Source organism: Rhipicephalus microplus, chromosome 3 (genome assembly GCF_043290135.1).
Source record: "Rhipicephalus microplus isolate Deutch F79 chromosome 3, USDA_Rmic, whole genome shotgun sequence".
NCBI lineage: Eukaryota > Metazoa > Arthropoda > Arachnida > Ixodida > Ixodidae > Rhipicephalus > Rhipicephalus microplus.
In genome coordinates, this window is record NC_134702.1 from 268,412,178 (window position 1) to 268,432,178 (window position 20,001).

Below are 20,001 nucleotides of genomic sequence, written 5' to 3' on the forward strand. Positions count from 1 at the left end.
CTGTCCAATAATGATTTAATGTTCACCAAAAGGCTGTTATCTGTACACACTTTTATTTATCTATTTATTTATTTCAATACCCTCAGGGCCCGAGGGCATTGCAGAGGGGAATGGGTTACACAACATAATGAAAAAGCGGAAAATTGGTGGTTACATGGATCAGTGAAGGAAACCAACAAGAAATAATGCACATTATAAGAACAAGAACAGGTATTAAAGAACTACAAAGCTTAACAGGTCTACGGAAAAATGGAAATACTATATTCCTAAAAATTATGCCGACAGGTTAGTTATAGCAGCCTTAACCGAGAGGTATTAGACATCTCGCCTACAGATCGGGGAAGGTGATTCCAACTTGCTGACGTACCAGGGATGAATGAATTGTAAAAATGGTTGGTGTGGCATGTAGGAATGCCAACCTTATGACGATGGTCGATGTGAGCGGATACGTAAGAAGAAGGAGTTATCAATTTATTCTTAAGGACTGAATCGTGGTAATATAGCTTGTGAAACAGGCAGAGGCGAGGTATTTCTCTACGTTGTGAGAGCAGAGGTAATGATAAAGTTGTTTTCATGGAAGTGACGCTGGAGGTGCGATAATAGTTGGAAAGAATGAAACGAGCAGCCCGACTCTGGATGGATTCAAGCTGATCAATGAGTGTTTCTTGGCTGGGGTCCCACACAGATGCAGCATATTCCATTTTGGAACGTACTAATAATTTATACAGAAGTAATTTTACTGGGAAGGAAGAAAGATGAAAATAACGGCGTATAAAGCCCAGCGTGCGATTAGCATTGTTGGTTACATGTATTAGATGCATCTTCTAGGAAAGATCAGAAGTGATGAGTACGCCTAGATATTTGTAACATGACACAGTTTCTAGGTTAGTATTATTAAGATGATAAGAGGGCAATGTTGTATAGTGATGTGAAACGCGCATGTGCTTGCATTTGTTAGTGTTTAACTCCATGTTCCACGTGTTAGTCCAGTCACGAACACGGTTTATATCTGATTGAAGAAGATAGACGTCAGAGTTGCTGTTAATAACACGGTATATAACACAGTTGTCAGCGAACAGGTTTATTGATGAACATAGATTATCAGGTAAGTCGTTTATGTAGATGAGGAAAAGCAAAGGTCCCAGCACAGAGCCTTGAGGCACACCCGATTCAACTGCAGAAGTGATAGACGAGGTGTTATTCACAGTGACAAATTGGGAATGATCAGTGAGAAAAGAGTGAAGCCATTGAAGAACGTTCGGATCAATGTTAAGTTTGCTGAGTTTTAAAAGAAGCAGTTGATGAGAAACCTTGTCGAACGCTTTTGAGAAGTCTAGGAATATGCAGTCGACAATAGAACCCCTGTCAAGAATGGAATTTAGGTCATGTGTGAATGTCAAAAGTTGTGTTTCACATGAAAATGACTTGTGAAATCCATGCTGGTGATCTGTAAAAAAGGAGTTTGACTGTAGGAAAGATGCGAGATGAGAGCAAATAACATGTTCCATAACTTTACATGAAATACATGTGAGTGAGATTGGTCGATGATTATATGGAGAATGCCTATCCCCAGACTTGTGCATGAGATTCACCTTCCCTACCTTCCAGTCTTCCGGAATGCAACCGGTCTGAAACGATTGCTGAAATATATTAGAGAATGATGGCACTGTACACTTTAGTACTAATTAAAAACTTTGAATTGATGCCATCAACACCACATGATGATGAAACTTTTAGATTTTTTATGATTTTTTCTATACCGGCAGCATCAAAGACAATGGGGTCCATTGTTGAGAAATTCGAACTAGCATATGTGGGAGTCACGGAACACACATTTTGTGAAAAAGCAGAAACAAATACAGAGTTTAGAACATTTGCCGATTCATCAAGTTTGATTAAGCGATTGTTTGCATCTTTAAGGGTGATTGAGGAATTGTCTTTTTTGTTCACTACATTCCAAAATTGCTTAGGGTTGGTAATTAAAAGAGATGGTAATGTAGTATTGAAAAATGAATCCTTAGCATCTTTTAGGGCATGTTTGTATTCCGTAGTTACGGCCTGATAATCACTCCAACATTCTTGAGTGCCAGTTACCTTTGCAGAGCTGAAAATGCGTATTTTCTTATTGCGTAGTCGTTTAAGCGATTGAATGAACCATGGTGATTGCAGGTTAGATGTAATGACTATGCGTGGCACATATTTTTCTATGAGTGATAGAACCTTTTCTTTGAATAAAGTCCAGTTAGTATCAACGGAGCGATCATAAAAGTTGTGCATGTAATCACTTAAAAAAGCTGAAAGATCATGATTAATAGCATCAAAATCTGTGCGCTTATAGTCCCAGATATATTTTTTGTGGTTCCTACTGTGAGGTACTGTGCAGATGAAAGAAAAATGAAGCAGCAAGTGGTCGCTCAGCCCCTGCAAGTAGGATATGGAATGGAAAAGATCAGGCGCAGTGGTGAGCACTAAATCTAAGATGTTAGATGTGGTAGACGTAATTCTTGTTGCCAGTGTTATTAGCTGGGACAAGTTAAAATCGTTACACAAATTCAAAAATGCGTCTCCCGCTCCGGAGAAAGGATGACAAGTGGAATGCACGTTTGACCAAACTATATTCGGGAAATTGAAGTCGCCTAGTAAAATGAGCGGACTATTCGGATACCGTACTGTTAGCGTGGAAATGACATCATGAAGCTCGTCAACAAAAGTGGATGAACAGGATGGTGGTCGATAACAAGCGCCCAATATCAACTTCTTGGAACACGTTTGTATTTCAACCAAAACAAGTTCCAAAGCACTACTAAAATGAATTGGAAAAGACGAAATCGTATCTGAAACCGCGATAAGCACATCGGCTCCACACCGAACACCTCTGTCACAACGGTAAATGTTGTAGTGTTTTTTGCAATCAAATAATTCACTGTTATCAACCTGCGCAGACAACCAGGTTTCAGTAAGGCAGATTATGTCGGCCTTAGAAGCATCGATAACAGAGCAGAGATCGTCATGTTTTGGAATTAGGCTTCGAATATTTGCGAAAAGAAACGGAAGTTGATTTGCGACTGGTAGCTTTGATCCACTTCCCCTCGCGTAGCGCTATTCAGTGTTGTGCACAGATGCATGCGGCGACTCATGCAAGAGATGTGAAGTTTTGACTGACGACTTAGAGAATTCGGAGATTTCACGCATGCAATCATCAGAGGGGTTGTAGATGTAGCACTTTTTATTTACGTACAGTTTGTTAAAGCAAAGCTTAAATCTTGAGGATTGAGTTTTGCCAAATTCAGCCAGTTTTTTTCTGGCAAGGCGAGTAGCTGGCGAATAGTCTTCACTAACGGCAACATTTACTTCCTTCAGCTTCGAACTACTCAGAAGTATTTGCTGCTTGAGCTTGAAGGAAGAAAATTTGGCAATGATTGGCCGGCACTTATTGGGATGATAACCGCCAAGCCTGTGTGCTCGTTCGATTAGTATTTCAGAGGGTGCTATTTCTAATCTGGATGAAAACACATTCATCAGCTTTTCTTCTGTCTGGGCCCAGGACTCTGACTGGGCATCAGGCAGCCCATAGAATAAGAGGTTGTCTTGCCGCTTAATATCCTCGAGCTCACCTTGCCGGGCAGGCAGTTGATCATTTTCGCTGCTAATATGGCTAATCGATTGGCGAAAACGCTGTATCTCTTCCTGGACTTCCTCAATCGCGACCGTTTTGCGCTCTACTTCAGTTAATCGTTTGTCTAAAACAGTAAGGTTTTCTTGAAAGCTCGCCTGCGCTTTTTTAAGCTCATTAACAGATTTGATTAGATCTGTCTGGTCCCTCTCCATTTTTTCGGCATGCGTGTTTACAGCTTGTAACATCATGAACATATCATTAAACTTCTTAGTCTGTGAATCAGTAAGAGGACTTTGCACTTGGGCTCTAGTGTTAGGTCCGGGATTGAGCTCACCATCACCGGACAACATAAGCGATTAAGTTACAACGTCAAAGCACTCATGAAAAACAGAAAACAAAACTCCCGGGCGTGGGAACAGCAACAAACAAACGTTATTCGACTTTTTAGCATACAGAGATGTAACCGAACTAACCTGAACGACAAAGCAGAATGGATTAGTGAACTGCATCGTAGTGCTGTTCACACGCCCACTAAAGGCGCCGGGATTCCGCCAGCTCTTCATATAGGCAGCCGTCGATGATGTTGTCGTCCATCCGATTCCTTCGTTTGGTAGGGGGATGACCGTAGACACGTCACTGTCGCACGGGCAGGCTGATACTTTCGTATCGTTGAGATGGCAGGACAGCCCGCTGGTGTCGCTTATCGCTGGAGATATCGGTACGGCGGTGAAATGAATCCATGCCGTAACCTGGACGACAAAGCAGAATGGATTAGTGAACTGCATCGTAGTGCTCTTCACACGCCCACTCCTGTACAGTACTCATTAAATCCCCCTGTAGACTGAGTCAATAGCGAGCTTTCATTGATGGATTAACCTATCTTCAAAACTTATCCGGGCATCTCTTGAATTTCAGGACTGTGATTCCAAAGAACCTTTGAATTGATTCTTTTGCAAGTACATTAAATCCTTATCAAGACATCAAATGGCTGATTCTGCAACCTAGGAATATTTTTATAATTCTGAAGTTTTTATTGTAATTATATTTTCAAGTGTATTATTTTTCTTGTTATTAAAGGGCTTCTATTACCGGTTTTCTCAAGACGCTTTGGTATGAAGGGTTCTATACAAGACATGATCAAGTTAGAATAGTATCTCCAGAGATAGTCTGGGCTCTGTTACGCTTACAATACTCACAGAAATGCTCTCTAACAATTCCAAGACTCCTACTTTTAATTTGACATTTACTGTAATTGTTTTTAGGGAAGTTCAAATAGTAAAAATTATAGTGTAAATCAAACCAAACAGGAAATACTATTAGAAGAATATTTGAAATTCTGTATGTTTGTGTATCCCTAATATTAACGCTTACTGATGGGCTAACAGGTGAGCTATGATTTTCAAAGAAGCAGTGCACAACACATAAAAACACACTTGTGTTTGCTTCTTTACATGTGCATTTGGTGCCCTTTCGTGCACTGCTTCTTCGAGCACGTAACAGGCCCTTTCCAACAATGTAAAGCTAGCTTTCCTCCTATGCAGTATGAACAACTAATGGCAGCTAGTCACTTATTGCAAACAGCCTGTTCAAGCGTGGATTGCGTATCCTGTGACGTAAAAAAATGTAGAGTCTAGATGTAAACATGCATAGTAGACAAGCCTCAGCATGTTGAAATAGGACCGTGTCCTCACTGCAGGTGCCGCCATTACTTGGGCAAATGTGCAGCACAGAGAAGCAGACTTGCAAATTATGAAGAGTTTATTAGCTTGCAAGATGGTTTCACTGCAGTGAAGGGGTGCTAAACCATGTAAGCGCCGATTCAGGGGAAATCCGCATTGCCGCGAAGCCTCGTTTCAAAGTAAAATGGACAACCTACTTGAAAATTTTGTTAGAGTGCACTAAAAACAGACGTACAGAAGAGGCTGACAAGGACAGCGCTTGCTGTTTTTTAGTGTGCCTCAACAAAATTTTCAATTATGAACATAATCCAACTGGCCCAACTTGCCATCTTGCTGGACAACTTACCTTCTCGTTGATCCATCGTGTTTAATATGCTGGCTATACCAGCTTGTGAGCTCCACGTACAGTACATGTTAAAACTTGGAGTATTTTACAAGTTGCCACTTGTATTGTACCTAAATTCAAATCCTGCTACTACTCTAAAAATACACACACACACATCGGTGAAGAATAGTCCAACCAGATTGGGGAGGGGGATGCTTGCTCAGTCCTGGATCGGTCATTGGCATTTACTTGGCGCTTATTTCAAATATCCCCCAAAAAATAGAGGGGCCGCTTGATTGAGGAGTTGGGGTGCTTGCTCAGCATTTACAGTATTCAAGCTTGTTTCCACTTCCCTTGAACCAAAACAGATGGCATTTTCAGAGGCCTCATTTAAAATAAAAAAATAATGTGCAGGTTAGTAGAGTCGTTATAAATATGCCTTTTTTTATAATATGGGATACATGGTACTATATAAATTTGATTTGTAATTATTCGACCAAAGTCACTATTCTCTTCAAACCTAGGGTTCACTATTTGCACAAGCTTAGTTAAAAGAGAGTAAATGCAAGCTGTTTTGTATGTATTCATAGTTAAAAAAATAGTGTGAAGTAGACACGCACAAAAATGCACACAGGAGCTTGATGAGCACTGGCATTTTTTTTGTTTTTCTTCTGATCTTGGCCCATTTGGTTTATCTGGTCTGCATTTTAAAGATTTGTTTTTCCTGAATAAGGAAGTCGGTTGCTAGTAACACATCGTCCCCACTCATGTTGTGTGGTTCTTTTTTCGTCTGTTGTATGATCCCTGTTCACTGAATGAATATGATTTACTGAGTAGCCCACCTTTCATTCCCTTTCATCATGAACCAATACGAACTCGCTTAACTTCTTATTATGCCATTCTGCTTTGATGCGTTCCTCGTTGAGCATGCCGTAAAGCGTGCACATGGTTTAGGCTCGCGTGCTTTGTGTGCAGTCAACATTCCAGTGCCTGACAAGTGCCCGATATGGCATCTCATGGGGCGCCCTGGGTGCAGCCGAGTTCTGCCTCGAGACCGCACGACAGTACACTCTCGATCGGTGAGTCTTGTATTCATCAGTTTGCCTGTGCTGCCAAACCTTCTCTCAATGGACCAGCTTTGATCTGAAACCAGTAATTTCACTGTTTGCCAACTGTCGTAATAAGGCGAAAATTCTGAACAGGTGCTCAAAGCCGAAGAGGAGCAATGTTCAACAGGCAAAGATCTTTCAGCTTGCATTCAAAACACTCGGGAAATTCTATGAGCTTCTGATGAAAAGCAAGCTGATGAAAAATTGTAGTGGATCAAGTCGTTTTCCTACACGGGAGCTCCACCACAATGGTGCAGTGGTTACAGTGCTCTTTGCTGACCTGAAGGCTTTGATTCTGGCCTTTCGATGGAAGCAAAATACTGCAGGTTGCACAACACCAAATGATCGAAATTTCCAGAATCCCCTGCGTCTCTCTTAACCATGTTGTTATTTTGGGGCGTAATAATTCAGGTGTTATTATTATGAACCCTTCTGGTCTAACACACTTTTCGTGGTGGAACAAAAAAGAAAACAAACAGAAAGGAGAGTGACAGAATCTTTGTTTCAGACCATGCTATACTCTGTGATACAGTTAGTGCAAATTTTGCAATGGTATGAACATGCCAGACATGCCATGTCATACGGCATAATACAGTCAAGCCCATTTATAATGAACTTGAAAGTCCCACAAAAAGTGGTCATTGTGTCAGTGGTTCATTTTATATGCAGAAGGAACTTGTCCTTAAAAGTATGTAGTAAGTAGACAAACACTTGCCCTTAAAGGGGCCCTGCAACACTTTTTGAGCAAGGTCAGAAAACACTGCCGATCAGTACGAGAGGCTCCTGAGAACATGCGAGCCAAATTATATAGTGCAGCACGCAGCTTGGAATTCACAATAAATGATCAAAGTCAGCTGAAGATTGTTTTCTCTTCTCTATGTTAAAAAAAATCACTCGTAGAAGGCCTTCTATCAGCCATTGGATGATTTCAACATGGCGCTCGGTCATTACAGGGAACGCCACGGAAGGCCATGAATTGTCCACAAGTTCGTGCGCGATGACACTGAAAAATCTGCGTATTCAAAATAAAAAAAGTGATCAAGGTCACATGTGAGCACCCGCATTCGCGGTGGCATAGCATTCGATTAGTAACTGAGACTTGGTTACTGAGATTAGTTACTGAGACTTGGTTGAATGAATGCATTGAAAACTGCGAGTTTCTTCCTCCAAACTATATAGCTTATCGTAGAGATCGCGGAACTAGGGGTGGTGGTGTTGCGATTATCTGTAAAAGATCCACTAAGTGCACAGAACGTTCTTCGCTACCTGAAATGGAATGTATTGCATGTGACATGACTTTATACGGCAGTTCGTTCACATTCATTGCAGTGTATCGTCCTCCCGATTCTTCGGATGGCTACATGCTAGCTTTCAATGACTTCTTACATAGCGAATTTCAGAATTCAAAAAGAAAAATTGTAATGGCCGGTGATTTTAATCTTCCGCATATTAACTGGGTGGAGTATAAAGTAGGTCAGGTTGATGTATTACCATCCCGAGCTCTCCTAGATGGGGTGTTCTTGCTCAGTATAGTTCAAATTGTGCAGGAGTGCACACGAGTACACGAAAAGGGTGGCTCTTTACTTGATCTTGTATTTTTGAGTCCATCACTGGCTGAACAAAAGTACACTTGTGAAGTGATGGACGGTATTTCAGATCACAGAATGGTGATTCTTCAGCTATTGGGCATGCGTCATGAAGCGCAAGCCACAAAGTCTGTACTGGTGCCCAATTACTCTAGAGCGGATGATGTTTCTATTCTGGACTTTTTTGACATTGATTATGAAGATTTTAAGCGCATTGCTGTATGTGATAATTCAACGGTTGATGATGAGTGGAAAAGGTTTAAACAAACTGTACACACACTAATAAAACGTTACATACCTGACCGAAAAAAAAAAAAAAAGGGTTCAAAGAATGAATCCATGGGTTTCGGGAAAAATAATTCACATGAAACGACAACTAAGGCGCATGCGGGCAAATCGAAAAAGTAGTAAACAAAGTCTCAAATTGGCTGACGTCACGACGCTCTCTTTGTCGTTCAGAGCTGAGCTGGCTGACGCAAAGAAGCGATACATGAATGAATCTTTAACGCAGTTTATTAAAACAGCACCGCAGAAATTTTGGCGATATTTATCGAAAGAAAAATTGAATGTGTATTTAAATAAATAAACCGGCACTGTTACCGATAGTTTTCAGTTAGCCTGTACTTTTAATGATTATTTCAAATCGGTTTTTACGGACGATGACGGTAACTGCCGGAATTCAGCCTAGGTGTTCCTGCCTCGCCAATCCCTGATATTGTCGTTACACAGGAAGGCATTTGTAACCTTCTTCTGAACCTTGATGAAAAGAAATCAACTGGCTTAGATGGCATTCCGAATGTCTTTTTAAAAAAGTATGCTGAATGGTGCTCTAATTATCTCACTGAAATATTTAATAAATCTTTGCATGACGGACAGGTTCCTAATGACTGGAAATGTGCTAAGGTCATACCGATTCATAAAGGAGGTGCTAAAGACTGTGTAAACAACTACAGGCCTGTGTCTTTGACAAGCACGTGCTGTAAAACACTGAAGCATGTACTTACTAAGCACCTAACAGAATTTCTCGAAGAGCACAAACTAATGGCAGAACAACAACATGGTTTCTGGCGAGGTTTCTCGACAGTGACAATTCTCACCGAGGTTTCACATTTCATTAGTCAAATCATAGATGACAGAGGGCAAGTTGACATTATTTTTCTTGATTTCAGAAAAGCATTTGACAAAATACCACATCCAAAATTGCTGCATAAACTTAGCACGATCCTGCAGAACGATGAGCTCATAAATTGGATAGCGGCTTATTTGATAAACGGAGAGCAAGTGGTTTGCATTAGGGGCACAAACAGCACGAGCCAGTCGGTAGGTTCAGGAGTTCCGCAGGGCTCTGTCATAGGGCCACTGCTGTTTTACTATATATTAATGATATGAACAGCGGCTTCTCGCCCGATGTTTTCATTAAGCACTATGCTGATGACACAGTCATCTATTCAAAGGCAGAATCGAACTACGACCAGGAAAAGCTTAAAAGCTTAATGAACATCTGGGCATGATAGGCTCTTGGTGCAAAAAATGGCAAATGGTGTTTAACCCAAGCAAAACAGTTTTTATGTCGATTACAAGAAAAACCAAGCCTCTCTTATTTCGTTACGTCATAAATGACGAACCACTTTGCCGTGTGTCAGAATATAAATACCTGGGTGTTTACATCACAGATCGTTTGAACTGGAACCGCCATATAGATTATATCTGTGATAAATTGCAAAAAAAAGCTTTGGATGCTTTGTCGGAGGCTTGGTGACGCGACACCTGAAGTAAAACTTTTAGCATATAAAACCACAGTACTTCTGTTGCTGGAATGTGCATGCCCGATATGGAAGCCATATACGCAAAATAATATCTCTAAATGTGAACAGGTTCAAAATAGAGCCTTAAGATTTATTTTTAATTCCTACCGTAGAACGCAGTCCGTAACAAGTCTAAGAACTAGGGCTCATATTCTTACATTGCACGAAAGAATGAATATCAGCAGCATGAAATTCTTTTTTCAGATATTCTACAGTACCTACAAAACAGAGATAACAAAAATTTTCACTCTAGACACGTCGCATTCACGGACAAAGCACACCAAACACATTAAACCTCTGAAGCATAACACAAAATCATTCAAGAATTCTTTTACTGTATCCGCTATTGACACTTGGAATAAGTTATGGAATGAGGTTGTACTGTGTAACAATGTTAAAGATTTCGAATGTGCGTTACAAATGTTGAACTGAGCTGTGATAAGGCACTCACTTGCTCACCTGTGTTCTGCCGTGTTATGCTACAGGGTGTGCATTGAATGTTGGATTTTTATTTATTATTTTTTTTTGCATTGCTTTTGCTCTCTTTGTGTCAAATTGTGAGATGTTTCACTTTTGCTTGATTTTTGAAATTTGTGTGCCCAGATGAGCAACTCCTGTTTTGGCATGTATGCTAACAGTATGAATAAATAAATAAATAGTAACGCCACCTACCGCACTCACATGTCAACTCAACGACTGGCCCAAGTATGTGCCGGGACTTAAGTTGCTCGCGCCTATGGTGCAGGAGCACATTTTTATTCATGAATAAATGCCGTCGTTTGATACTGCCATGCCTCAGCATTTATGCCTGGCTCACCTAGCCCTCACAACTGACGCAGTCAACCCCGAACCATGCGTGGAACATCGCCTTTTGCCCGCCTCATTCGCCGGACTAGCCGCACAGCACTGGTATCAACATTGTTCTTTGTGCAACTGCTGCTGCCGATAAGCCTGTCGCCTGCTTTGTTCGAGCCATTCTGTGCCTTGCCCTTTGTGTTGCTGACTGTTATGCTGCCATAAATCCGCCCGCCCGATAAAGTAGCTCGCCTGCAGTGCCTACGTGGTTTGACTTGTCCATCTTTTCGTCGCTCGTGACTCTTGTGCCACTTTATTGTGAACGCCATGCCGCTCGTGAATTGGAGCAAGGCTACGCTGGAGTACCTCGCGGGCTTTACAGCGGATTTCCTCCATGAAAAGTTGTCTCGCCGAAACCTTGACTCTGCTGGGTCTAAAAAAGAATGAATAAACCGTCTCATAATGGATATTGCCCAAAACCGCTCAACGACTCCTCTTTTGCCTTCCCCAGACACCTCAGCGGCCAGCCAGCACCCAAGTGCCACGCCACTTTCATCGAGCTTCGATGCAGCACAAAGTACCGAGCTTTCGACGTGTTCACTTCAGCAGCTCCTGCACGTGTCACAATGCGCTGTAGTCCCAGTCCAAGTCACCACCTGTCCACTTCGCTTCCCACGTACAGTGGAGACAGCAGCATTTAAGCGTCCGAGTAGATTGAAAAGTTGGAACAACCTCGAAACCTGGCTTCATGGGAACCTTCAACATTATGCGTCGTCGCTCTGGGAAAACTTCGTGGAGCAGCCACAGACTGGAAAGCTGTCATTGGCTGTCAGTGCCCCACCTGGGAAACTTTCAGCCAAGCATCGTGGATCAATTCAGCGCCAGGCAAACCTTGCTACAGTGGCAACAAACTGTTGTCTGTTGCATGCAAGCGCATGAAGAAACCCTTGTCAGCTACTCTCTGGCGAAGTTGAAGCACATTTTGGGATGCCCAGTCACTCTCTCGGACACTCATAGCATAGAGATTGCTCTTTAAGGCGTCGCTGACTTGAACCTGGTCATTACTATCGCACCGCAACAACCAGAAATCGTCGCCGCGTATATGGGCATCATAACCCAGCTTGACCAAACATTAAGCCACTCTTCTCGTCGACTCCCATTCCCACAGTGTTCAAGCACCACAACACCAAACCCACAGGTTTCTCGCCACAGTGAAGAGTGCACAAATCTTCAGGCCATATCCCACAAAACAAGCCAGCCACAGCAAATTTCAGCTCTACCACCAGACCAGCAAGAAGCTCAATACCTCACCATATCTGTGAAGCATGATGCTCCAGTTCACCGTCCTGGCCATAGCTTTGCTGAAGCCGTGTGTTTTAAGTGCCACCAAAAGGGACATCTCGCATCTAAGTGACCATCTAGAGCTACAGCCCCAATGTTTATAGCCTCCTCAGCTATACCCTAGACTAGCAGAGTACCCTAGACCCTGCATGAACCGCTCGTTCAGCGTGCCCTTGTCAAAGCCACAATTGCTCGGATTGGCGTAGTGGATGCATTTCCTGATTGTGGATCCAAAGTGACTCTTGTTTCTCGCCACCTGGTCAACTTTTCGCCTCTTCTACTCTGGACCAAACCCCCTCTGGTTGTCGTTGGTGGAATGACAGTGACTCCAACAGGTACCATCTGCTTGAAGATATCTGTGGGACCCATCACTGGTTTGGTTGAAGCCGCTGCCCTTGATAGTAATGCCGTGCCACTTATATTGACTAAAGACTGATTTTCTGCCTGCCACGCAAAGTTGGTGTTCCAGCCATCCATGCCAACTGAAATTCGCCATTCTCCAACAGGAACAAGTGTATGGTGCCATGAACAATTGTTGCCCAGTATGTCATGATACGCTGTCATGATACAGGGGTCATCTTTCAATAGCCATGTACATGGACACCACAGCTGATTAGGCCTCCAGCAAATGCCACTCCGAGGCCCAGATGAACCATCGTGGTTAGCACCATATTGCCAAGAGGTTTCAAACATCAACAGCCAGTCTTCTGAATGCAAACAAGCTGCTTCAACGACTGCAGTTTGCATTGACCCTTTCCTTGCCGCCGCTCAGCTTAGTAGCACGAGTGTATCAACTACGTCAAGCATGCATGCTCCATCTACACCAACACCCAGTCCAACAACAACACTGAGCTCGAGTACAACTACGACAAGGCCAAGTCCACCAAGTACGCAGACTATAACTCCAGCAACGTGAACTACCACTACTGTGAAACGTAGTCCCATGGGTTCAACAAAACCACCTTCAAGTGTGACCCCGGCTTCAAGGCCGACAACACCAACACTGAGTACAGGGACTACGACGGGCCACAGTTTGACAGCTATGCCATGCCCAAGGACCCCAACTGCACCGATATTAAACCTATCAGCCAGCCAAATCCCTAGCCCACCAGCTACGCTGACTTCTAGCACAACTACACCAATAGTTAGTCCACCAAGCACATTGAGCCAGAGCCCATTGACAACGCAAGTCTGAGTCCACCAGCTACATCGAACCCAGGTCCACAAACTACGCCAAGCAAGGATGCGCCAACTACGCCGTGTCCCAACCTCCAGTTTCCACTGGCTCTGCAGCTTCACCTCCAGCGACACCCTCATCGCAGCACCATTGCCAAAGGCTCCCACCAGAGCACTTCAAGCACTACCTTTCACAGTGAAGCCATCAAAAAGGACTTGGTCTTACAAGGAGGGGCCAAATGTGAGCGCCTGCATGCACGGTGGCATAGCATCCGATTAGTAGCACTACCTACGGCGCCCATACATCAGCTCAACGACAGGCCAAAGTGTGTGCCGGGACTTTAGCTGCTCTCGCTCCCACCTGAGGTGCAGGTTCACATTTTTAATTGCGAATAAAAGCCTTTGTTTGGTACTGCCATGCCTCAGCCTTTATGCCTGGCCCACCTAGCCCCCACAAACGTGGTGCATGTGACATATCTTCCTTGCCGCTGCCATTCCCCTCTGCTTAGCTTCCAGCACTTTCATCAGGACGGGAGAAGAGAGAATGCGATTGCAGCATGCAGCAAATCTTTGTAGCTCCGCTCGTACTCGATGAATTCTTACATTTTTTGTGGCATAAAAAAGTGTTTCAGGGCCCCTTTGAAAGTGCGCAGTTAGAGGCCAAGTGGTTATTCTGTGTACATTATTATTAAAGTACTAACAACCCATTCGGTGAGCATTGTTAAGTCTTTTTGCATTTTAAAGGGACACCCACTGCGTGCTTATGAGTCAATTGAGCTGCCATTACGATAAACTCAACACGTTTCATTGAAATACGGTACTAAACTCAACACGTTTCATTGAAATACGGTACCAATACATGTATCCAATCATCTATGGCTAGTTGCATGCAGCACGTCGCTTACTCGGCTCATACCATCACTGCTGGGCAGTTTGCTGTGTACCGTTTATGTGATTTTTGTGCGTTCTTTGTGCCTGCTTCACTGCAGACTATGCACAAGGGCGTAGATGGCATTGTTTGTTCAACGCGACGAAGACAATCATTTTGCAATGTGCTCTTCTCTGTGAAGCTTGACGGTTCTGCATGAATGCACGGCATGCTTAGAATGTCGCCTAATAAGATATGCAGTTGTCACGAGGAAGAGGCCTTCAGATGCAGAAAGATGATGAAAAAGTTTTGAGAACGCAGTAGAGTACGCTTGGAAAACTCTAGAAGCTGGAGGCGTGTGAACCAGGATGCAAGAAGAAAGATGTCAAAGATGGCAGTGTTTGAGACCATATTGTGGAGAATACCAAAGTGCATGGCCCGAGGTATTGTTGTGATGCAACCCACGGCGCACTGGCATTATCTATGTGGGCTTGCAAGGAGGTCGTCTCGCCAGAAAATGCACTGGCAACGGCAGGCACAGGACTTTGACTCTGAAGACTAAGATGTGGGCGTCTCGAGAGGTGGCCAGAGACCGTGACGCAGTTCGAGTGAGGCTGTTTGGGACGCAGCAATCATGCACAGAATTACCGACATTCGTGGTGCAAGCCTCCTTTTAGGCAAGCTGCCAAAGGAGCCACTTCGGCTCGTAGCACTGGATATCGTCAAACGGCATTACGCCTCTGCTCAGAGGCCTCCGCCATGTCAGCAAGGACGTCACGGAAGAACTACAACGGGTGATGTTTGCAGCAGCAAGGACGGCGACATTCATAAAGAATGTTGAGAACTTTGACAGGAATGCAACATGACCTATCACGCTTTTGACTGTATTGCTTGTTTGTATGGGACAACTGCTACCTTTTTCTTTACTTGAAGATCTGGATGGGTGTTTGATTGGTTCAACTTTATTGCAGCATTTTAGCAACTGAAACAAGAAGGTGGTGGTGATAACTGGCTGCCCTTAATCTACCGATCTGCAAGAAGCTTTCACAATAAGAATGAGGACAAGACTGAATAGGGTTAACCATGTACCGACGTGTACAGCAGGAGAGGCTGTCTGGCGCATAGCTCGTAGCTCTGACGCATGTGGCGGTTCAAAACGAGATAGTCTTAAATCAGGATATTGGAGCGCATTGTTCTCAGCAAGCATATCAAGGCGTTTCTCAAAAAACGGCCAAGTGTCCTAACGGAAAGATTAATGACAAAAAATGGCAGAAGAGCAGTTTTTTTTTTGTTTTAGATGAGAAAAATATTTTCAAGCTGACCATTCAATAAAGTTTCCTTTTTGCCACTGTGCAGTAGTGTATCATGGCAGAATTCCAGTGTGTGGTGGCAGCAACAAATGCAGTTTATACTACTATGTGTCACTTATTGGCTGGATGCAATGTCAAAAGCAACAGAAACCATGACCAGTACTTGGACCTTTAAGCTTAGGGCAGGTACTGTTCTACTGCCTTAGAGGGAGAATTTCAGTATATAAAGTCGGTGGCATGTGAGGCAGTTCTAGAGCACGGGGTTTGGCTTCTGGTAATCAAGTCATGTGACTTTACATAAATGAAAGTTATGGTCCTGTCCTGGGACAGCACTTTGAGTCAGTATACAGCTTCATAAGCTTTGCCGACATATCTTATGCCCACCTTTGCACCTAGCATTCTGTCATAAGGCCTTGAAATACAGGAACAGCTGTAAGACACTGCATACAGGCTTGGGAAGGTGTTCCCATTCTTAAAAATGGTTTGGCCATGGCTCTCAGAGCTGCCACGGTCAGCTCGCCTACTGTGCATCTCTGGGACTACTGTGGTGGCAAAGAAGCTCACTACAGTTGTGATTGTGAGCATGTGTGACTGCATGACGGCACAGTTGATGGGGCCTGAAATGACGTGCAGGCATCAGTTTGGGCGGCCCTTGGCATGCAATCAGCTGGTGCAAAAGAAGCTGGCTGACATGGTGACCGAGATCTCTCTGGGCCTGCAAGCCTGCTTGCGCGTGGGTCGCCTCTTTGATGAGGGAAGGTAAGAAGTTTGCATGCTTCACACTTGAGGCTTTTTTATTAAGATGTGTACCATATGCGCAGTTGGTTGGTTAGTGTTTTATCAGCTGTACTTGTACGACTTGAGCGCCGAAAGCACACATGCAGAAGGGAAAGCTCTACACACACAGGCGTTGCTAACAACATCAGGCAAGGGTGGCGATGTATGACCAACCAACGAGCCTGCATCACCAACATTATCAGCTGTGCCTGGTGTTCCTTTGTTTACGCTGCCCATTGTTGGCATGATGAGGGTATTTGTGCAAGTGCACGGTCCTCTATTAAAAATAATTCTTTTTTTGGCTGCTTCAGGTGTAATTTTCTTTTGACAGTTTTTCCTCTCATTGTTCTATGTCTCTCTATCATCATATGTTGTCCGGGCTATGCTTGGCAGAAAATCTTTATCTTTGTTCGGCGCACTTTTCCTTGGGTATATTTACGAGCCAACATGTTTGATAATAGGTAAATAGTGTGCCTAGGGCTGGTTAATTTGAGGCCTTTAATGGTTTTGTGGTTTTGTATGCAGTGCATGTACATACTTGAGATGAAAGGTGTAGCTGGCAAGTTTCTGGGTTGGGTTCCTAGCATGTAAGAATTCGGTGTTACATCTGTGAGGTGCTAATTTCGAGTGCAAGTCACTGACAGGTTGTGGAGCGGCGTGTGCCGGCATGTTGTGGCTTGAAAGCTGTTGTAACTTTTCCTTTATTTATCTTTTGAAATTAATTTTTATTCGTCTCCCTTTGCTTCACTACTCTTGAACACCAAGAGCCATGCTTGTCTGTCATCCAATCTCTTCTTTCCCTTCATCCACTGCTTACCGTCATTGACAGCAGCGAACACGACTTGGAATGACAGAGCTGAGCTAGTTGGTAGGTTGTGCTTGTTTGGTTGTGCTACGGGTTTTTTTGTTAGCCTAGTGTTGTTTTCTTAACTAGTTTACAGGCTTCATTGTAAACCTTGTTTAGAGTGTCTTGTGGGTAATTTCTTTCAACTAATGTTTCCTTTAGGTTTCAATAAAGTGGTGGATGTATTCACGGTCGTCATTACAGATCCTTGTTGTATCCCTCGCTTGTCCGACGAAAATTCCTTGTTTGCAGTATTGTGGATGGTGACCACTGTAATCTAGGTATTGTTGGCTGTCTGTCGGTTTTCTCTAAAGCGTCATCTTTAATTTCCTGCTTCAATAAATACTGTCATGTCTAGGAAGTCAAGTTCATTGAGAGAATGGTGCATGTTAAACTTAATATTAGAGTGAAACTTGTTACAGGGATCAATAAATGCATTTAGTGCTTTTATGCTATGTCCCCATATATTAAATATGTTATCTATGTAGTGTAGATTTCAACAGTTTTGATTCTAAGTGTCCCATAAAAATGTTAGCGCAAAAGGGGTTCCCAAACTAGTGCCAAGACATTGTAGGACGAATCAAATTCAAAATAATCAATCGTTGTGCAAATGCCAATGGCAAAAAAAAAGAAAACATACTTTATTTCTACAGAGAAACCACACTGTTTTTAGAGTAGAGCAGTGCACAGCAGCTGCTTTAGTGATTGGAACAGATGCTTTACCACATGGGAGTGATGACATATGTTGTGCATTTTGATTGATTCAATCCAATAAATCGCTCATAAAATTTATACAATCTTAGATAGGCTGCACTATTGCGCACTAAAATTTATAAAAGCACTTATGTTTTCTAAGATACAAAAGGATTTCTGTCTTTAAATATGAAAGTGTGGAAACAATTGCAAAAGGATGCTAGGAGAACTGCACAACGGCCACCACAAGGCGAGTCGACCAGTATGTCTCTGTGAGAGGCACGTGGCGATAGGAAGCGGCTTTTGACAATGGCAGAGTGAAATGTGAAAGAGAATGTGTTCGCTCATCATCTGCTAGGTTTCTGAAGTTTGAAGGTTAATAACTTCTGTTATCATGTACCGATTTTATATCTAAGCATTTGGCACTGCATCAACTCCAGTGGTGCAGAATGCAGAAGCTTCGCAGGGCCCCTTAGACAGGTTCGCTGTTAGAACTCTCGTTGGGAGCAGTGAGGGGCTTTGCCTCCATGAAGCCGTCTAGGATGGTGGCGTGAGCCCCACTCACTCTCTCTTGTTGACGCTGACATCAGGGATATCCTCTCGTGATAAACAGAGTTAACGAAGGTCTGGGTCACAACTGCATAATATATGTGCTACTTTGTCTTCATTTCTTACACTGGTAATTTCTACGATAAACCATATACGTAACAAGTTGTTTTTTCATCTCCGCAGAGGTCTATTTTTCGTGTTGGCTTCGAAGATAACCTTGCCCTCTAACAAAATTCTGGTCTTAGGATAATTTATGACTACTGCCTGCGAGTGACTGTAGTATCTGCAACCGGGGAGAAGTACAGCTGGCGTTATCACCACTTCTTCCGCGACCTCGAGGTTCTACACAAGTTGACCAATTGTTTCTCAGTATTGAGGACTGCCACAGCAAAGCTACATCAATAAATCAAAATAGCTCCAGAAGTTTTCTCCCCTCCTACCCCTTTTACATTTGTATGTGTCTTCGAAAACTTATATACTCAAGCCCTTGATTACCTCCGAGTATTTCTGCTTGGGACAAAAGGTTGGGTCTTGATGTGAACATGATTATTAATGAAAAATTGTTTTTATTTAATAATGTGGCTCTACAAGTGGTTAATTGGCAGCTGTCAAAATTTATGTGATGTGTGTAGAGCATCTCTGATTGTTCTTTCAGCCTCTGTCCAGAGATGGTGTCTCTGGTGAAACGCAACTCATGTGGCAAAGCCTTGGACATAGCACGCACTGCCCGCGATATGTTGGGTGGCAACGGCATCAGTGACGAATATCACATAATCCGCCACGTGATGAACCTTGAAGCGGTGAACACATACGAAGGTGAGTCAACAGTGTTCTGCACGTCGTATGTGCTAAACACGCTGACGTTTGCAGGAACCCATGATGTGCATGCACTGATCCTAGGAAGAGCTATCACAGGAATTCAAGCATTCTCAACAGACTAGACTGTGACTGGTGTACAATAAAGCTTGTTTTCAATCAGTCCACTTCACTATTAGTGCAGGCCACAACATTGCAAGAGCTGCCGATTTAGCAGCTTGGCAAGCCTGCTACTCCTTTGTTGTTGGCGTAGCAATGGGTATCAAAAAATGTGTGCATTGTTTTCTAAGCTTGAAGATGTCTGTAGCCATAGGTTCGCCCAAATAAACAGTTAAATCCCAACACGAAGTCTCCTGTCTTCGACCACGTCACGACCCCGTGACATCTGGTGGAGGTGCTGCTTCGTTCATGTACCGGACGCCCCCGTCAAGCCGTGAACCCAGCCCACGTCGCGGAGAAGACACCGACGCCAACCAGGAGCAACGAACAAGTCGCCGACAGCAAGGGCTTCCACCGGAGTACGAGCTTCTACAAGACAAGGCGCGGAAGACCAAGGTCATGACCACGACAGCAGCGACAATGACAACCGCAGCGTCCCAGCCCACGATGGTCATGCACCAACCCAGGGAACCACCAATTTTCCATGGGTCATCGTACGAAGACCTGGAGTCCTGGCTAGAAACATACGACCGTGTGGCCGCCCTCAACTATT

The 20,001-nt window shown here is 43.5% G+C and overlaps 2 protein-coding genes across 2 annotated transcripts in view; one reads left to right on the plus strand and one right to left on the minus strand.

The window, feature by feature from the left end:
- LOC119168166 (glutaryl-CoA dehydrogenase, mitochondrial) overlaps positions 1–19,451 on the plus strand; it is a 51,264-nt gene extending 31,813 nt beyond the window's left edge. The window contains exons 6-9 of the mRNA XM_037419574.2: positions 6,596–6,699; positions 16,244–16,369; positions 19,129–19,289; positions 19,344–19,451. Coding sequence (XP_037275471.1) covers positions 6,596–6,699; positions 16,244–16,369; positions 19,129–19,289; positions 19,344–19,414 — 462 coding nt within the window. The 3' untranslated portion in view covers positions 19,415–19,451. The remainder of the gene's footprint in view (positions 1–6,595; positions 6,700–16,243; positions 16,370–19,128; positions 19,290–19,343) is intronic.
- On the minus strand, positions 3,036–4,361 carry LOC142804255 (uncharacterized). The gene has a single exon (XM_075891005.1). It carries the CDS (start codon positions 3,964–3,966, stop codon positions 3,100–3,102), a length of 867 nt encoding a protein of 288 aa, XP_075747120.1. The 5' UTR covers positions 3,967–4,361; the 3' UTR covers positions 3,036–3,099.
- Positions 19,452–20,001: the final 550 nt, after the last annotated feature.